This window comes from Puntigrus tetrazona, unplaced genomic scaffold (genome assembly GCF_018831695.1).
Source record: "Puntigrus tetrazona isolate hp1 unplaced genomic scaffold, ASM1883169v1 S000000575, whole genome shotgun sequence".
Classification (NCBI taxonomy): Eukaryota; Metazoa; Chordata; class Actinopteri; order Cypriniformes; family Cyprinidae; genus Puntigrus; species Puntigrus tetrazona.
This window is the reverse complement of record NW_025048207.1, coordinates 215,001-220,000: the sequence shown is the minus strand read 5'-3', so window position 1 is coordinate 220,000 and position 5,000 is coordinate 215,001. Positions and strand designations below refer to the sequence as shown.

The following is a 5,000-nucleotide window of genomic DNA, read 5'->3' as shown; positions in this document are numbered from 1 at the left end:
TCAGAGCAGATGAAGATGATGAAGGCTTCGCACATGCGTCCTTCACCTGTGCGCTCGCTCAGCTCATCTCAACCTTTACTGCCGTAAATAACATCAGCATTGCAACATTTTAAGCTTGCTTTCCCTAGATTTTGTGAGAAAGTGTCTTAAAAAGAACATATAAATTAAATAAGTTCAGTCAGCTCAAATTAATTTGCAATTAGTGATATGTTGTTAATAGGTAGCTAATAGCACAGTAATGCTTCTAGTGAAAGTGTTCAGTGTTTTAATGACTTAGACTAGATGTTTAGTGTTCAGGTGTGGATATATATATATATGTATGTGTGTGTGTGTGTGTGTGATTGTGATTGTAGTAATTCTCAAAGTGGTAAAGTGTCTCCATCTAGTGGTGGAAATAAAAATCTGCAGGGGCTTAAGTGTTCGATCCGATTATAAATGAACACCTGAAGCCAAACATCTAGATTATTCTCTGCATTCAAAGATGTTTATACAATCTGAGCAAATCAGCTGATTATCACCAACTCCTATATGCTCGGAGTATTTTCATTTAGTGGTTTATCTAGACTTTGTATTGTAGTTTGCATGTATTTGCATGCAAAATAACAACAAAAACAGAAAGTCAAGGTAAGGCAAATACTGTGAGTGAGCATATTCAAAAAGTCTTTTTTAAGGATTGTGGGAAAGTATGAAAATGTAAAATCAGAATTAAGGTATTTGGGGTAAAACGAATCATAAACCGATTCTTTTGGTAAAATATGCCTGGCAAGACCTATATACAGAATAACATTTTAGTGGTTGTTTTCGGTAAACAGTGGTAAAACAAAATGTATATTTATTTTTGGGGCAGAAAAAAAAATTATATAATACATTGGATGGGTCAAAATAAATAAGGGATATGAAGTAGATCACTTTCCATGAAGATTTTTGGAAATGTTATGCAGTGAACATATCAGAACTTAATATTTGATTAGTTATAAGTATTGCTATGAACATTTGGACAACGTTAGATGTGATTTTGTCAGTGTTTATTTTTGCACCCTGATTCCAGGTTTTCAAATAACTGTATTAGTTGTCGATGCATTCATCTAAATTAATAAAAAAAAACAAACGGACTGATTTTTTTGTGCTCCAGGGTCACAAACATGCTAATACGCATCTAGTTAACATTGAAGACGTTTTGCGGATCATTTTCAGACGCGCTCCGCTCCTAACGCTGTCGAGGCGCGCACGCACGCTCACGCGCCCGCGCACGCACAGAAGGCGGAAATGCGGCGCACGTCGGCGATGCTCTCGCGGAGCCGCAGGATTATCACGGTGAGTCCGTTTCTGGAGCAAACGCGCGTTTTCTTCCCCGACGCCGAGCGGCTGTGTTCGTGTTTACTCGGCTTCTGCTCGGGATCGCTCGTGTCTGTTTCGCGCCGGCGCCGCGATCCGTCGCTTCATCCGCTCCAAAACAAAAAAACAAAAAACACGGATAATAACCGCGTGGGAAAATAAAGACAGTACACGCACACGCGGGCTGACGCGTTTAAGAGCCGCGATTCGTGTTAGATCAGACGAGCAAGCGCTTATTACTAGAGAGGACGTGTCGCTTTTCCACGCTCGAGGGTTTCTTCACTAAAGCGGATTAAGGAAGATAAACCATTGCCATTAAACACGGTTTTATCATCATGCAAACTTAAAAAAAGAGAGTCAATATCAGCCGTGCCCGCGTGTTTGGCTCTGCGTGGCCTGGCTTATCGGGTACCGCTATGTTTTTTTTATTAGATAATACAACTTCCGCTTGACGGGCGTTTCAGAATATCACCATGGTAACCAATTCCGCTGTAGGTTCTGCCGCTTCTACAAACACTTCTACAATGTATGAATGCAGTCGTCCTGTCACTGTATCGGCCGGGAAGCTGGAAACAGGAAGCTGACGGAGATGTGATGGTTTCTGTGCTCAGGTCTCTGTCCGTGGGGCTCTTCTGGGCTCGTGATGATGGGGAAGTATTTCTTCAGCGAGACGGACATCAAGAGCGCGTGGGATCAGGTGTTGACGGCCTTCTGGCAGAGATACCCCAACCCATACAGGTACGACCCATACAGGCTATAGTGTGACCCGGCAATGGGTGCCGTCAGAACGAGAGTCTGATGAAAACATCCACAGCCCATCAGTTAACATCTGGAGAAGAGTAAAGCTTGAGGAGATCAAATTGAATCCAAAAGTAGCGCTGTGGGTGATCGTTATGTTTTTAGGAGCTCTCGTTCTGACGGCACCCATTCACATCTATTGCCGAAACGCCGACGCGCAGCGCTTCGTTTCTGATAAATAAACCAATTTATCTACATGGTTCTTTTTAAACTCTTTGCAAACAAAAAGCACATTTCGAGCACAAATTCTGACGGCACCCATTCACCGCGCCAGCGCCTCGAGGTCGACGGGTCGACTGCAGTGACACATTTCTCCGGATCGGTGTTGTTTTGTTTGACTGTTTCAGCGCTCATGTTCTGACGGAGGACGTACTTTTCCGCGAGGTGACTCCGGATAACCTCCTCCTGTCCCGGCGGCTCCTGACGAAGACCAATCGTCTCCCTCGCTGGGCCGAGCGCGTCTTCCCGGGAAATCTGTCGCGCTCGGTTTACATCATCGAGGACTCTGTGGTCGACCTCGGAAACAGGAGCCTCACGACGCTGACCTGGAACGTAAATCACGCTAAACTCATGGTAAACAACCACACACACACACACAGAAACATGCATTGAAGAGCAAACATTAATGAAAGCAGATAGTGATATTTTATTTGCTTATGTTTTATTAATGTTTTGAATTAGCTTTTGTTTTGGACTTTTTAATAAAGTAAAAAAAAATTTTAATCTGAATAAAATCCAAAAAAATGTGTGTATATTAGATTTTATTTATTTTATTGGTTTTAATTTGTTTTTAATTTTAATTGTAGTTTACTAAAAATGTAAATGTATTAAAACTTGATCTAAAATGTAAAAAAACAATAATTAAATAATAAATATATATATATATATATATATATATATATATATATATATATATATATATATATATATATATATATATATATATATATATATATGTCATTTAAGAAAAGTTAACATCGATTAAGAATTGTAAATATTTTTTATGGTTGTAGTTTATTATAATAACCCAGAACTATCTAAAAATCAACAATTGAATCGGGTTTTGGTTGAAGGCTTTTTAGTGAAAGGAAACATTCAGAAATAAACACACCCCTGCGTTCCCTCGCTGTGATGAAAGCAAACAATATCAAATCTGATCCTCAGAAGAGTAAAGGTCTTTCTGTGGCTGTCAGATCTGATCACATCTAACATTTGCTCTTCTCAAGCGGCTTTTATTTCCTCTAAACCAGTTAAACACAAAGCACTCGACCGCTCAAGTTATTATAGTTGACTAACACTGAAACAGAAACCATTTAACAGAGTTACTTGAAATAAAATAAGATCACGTTTTTGATGTTTTGTTCAGTTTGACTTGTAGGCCTACTAAAATAACTAAAATTGAAGTACATTTAAACGCTAGACATTTTACAAAATAAAAATGTAATGTAAACTTTTTACTATTTTGGTTGCAACGTTTCTCATTCTGCTTACTAAAACTGAAGTAAAAAATATTATAGACTACATTGAAAATGGCAAAAAATAAATTAAAAAATCTAAACATTTTAAAGTACATATTTTATTTTATTGTGCTAAAATAGCTAAAACTAGAATTATAAACTACTGCATCTAGACATAAAAAAACAGAACAAAAATGATATACCAAAACTGAAAACTAACTCAGAAAGTGTTATTTCAGCTAGACGCCGGTTCAACATCTTATTTTTATTTATTATATCTTGTTTACCTAAAATAACTCAAACCACAACTGATAAAATTATATGGAATGTTAACAAATAATAAAAATGACCAACAAAAACATTTAATAAAAAACTATTTGTATTAAAATGTAGTAAAAATTTTTTTTTAATTTAGTGATGTAAACATGTTTAAAAAAGCTAAAATAACTAACCCAAAAAACAGAAATGTTAAAAATGTTATGAAATGTTAAAAATTAAATTAAAATTAAAATGTGTGTGTGTGTTGAATGTTAAAAATGGCAAAAAAAAAAAACCCAAATAACTAAAATAAAATAAACTAGTTTATTTCAGCTTGATTCACAGGCAAAATTTTTACTTAAAAAAAAAAAAACCTTCAATATATAGACATTAAATAATAATAATAAATGATTAATAAATTGAATAAAGATTAACACTGTAATAGTAAAGAGACCAAAATGAAAGATTTGAATGAATCCCATTGTGACACACAGTAATGCTGTGTGTGTGTGTGTGTGTGTGTGTGTGTGTGTGTGTGTGTGTGTGTGTGTGTGTGTGTCTCTGTCTCTGTGTGTGTGTGTGTGTGTGTGTGTGTGTGTTACCAGCGTGTGGTGGAGCGCTGTGTGTTTGCGGGCGAGCAGGACCGGCCTGTTTGGACGCGGCTCACCAGAGAAGCCTGGATCTCTTCAGGAGTCTTTGGCCTCTCCAGACCCATCCAGGTAAAGCCACGGACGCACTGAAACAACAAAACAAGACTCGTGTGGTGATACGAGCGCTCAGCGGTCTGTCTGTCGTCTCGCAGGAGTTCGGCCTGGCCAGGTTCAAGAGTAATCAGACGAAAGCCATGAAGGGTTTGGAGCACGCACTGTCCAATCTGAGTAAGAGCTCACTACAGGCCTGTTCAGACACACACTACCCACGAAAGAGCTCACGTGGTGAAAGCCACCAGGCCATCGAGACGTGATGTCAGTCCTGAGGAACAGATGTAGTAAAACGGTTACAAAAATCAGAACCTATAAACAAAAACATCACCTGAAATATTTCATTTGGTTACCCATTCACACTTTTCTCATTAAACTTGTACTAAAATTAAAACAAGTCTTATAGAGCTATGCAAAACGAATAAAAAGGACAAAAGCACACAGGAAGAGG

General features: G+C 37.9%; 2 protein-coding genes across 5 annotated transcripts in view; one reads left to right on the top strand and one right to left on the bottom strand.

The window, feature by feature from the left end:
• LOC122334540 (atrial natriuretic peptide receptor 2) overlaps positions 1-50 on the bottom strand; it is a 14,288-nt gene extending 14,238 nt beyond the window's left edge. For both annotated transcript variants that reach the window (XM_043232533.1, XM_043232534.1), the window contains exon 1: positions 1-50. This exon is cut by the window's left edge and continues 72 nt beyond it. The gene's annotated coding sequence lies outside the window, so the exon portion shown is untranslated.
• Positions 51-1,160: 1,110 nt separating this feature from the next.
• The window catches only part of prelid1b (PRELI domain containing 1b), a 5,670-nt gene continuing 1,830 nt past the window's right edge, over positions 1,161-5,000 (top strand). The window contains exons 1-5 of one of the 3 annotated variants that reach the window (XM_043232588.1): positions 1,161-1,314; positions 1,947-2,073; positions 2,481-2,706; positions 4,454-4,567; positions 4,651-4,726. In XM_043232588.1, coding sequence (XP_043088523.1) covers positions 1,979-2,073; positions 2,481-2,706; positions 4,454-4,567; positions 4,651-4,726 — 511 coding nt within the window. In that variant the 5' untranslated portion in view covers positions 1,161-1,314; positions 1,947-1,978. The other 2 variants (XM_043232586.1, XM_043232587.1) reach the window with 2 other exon arrangements.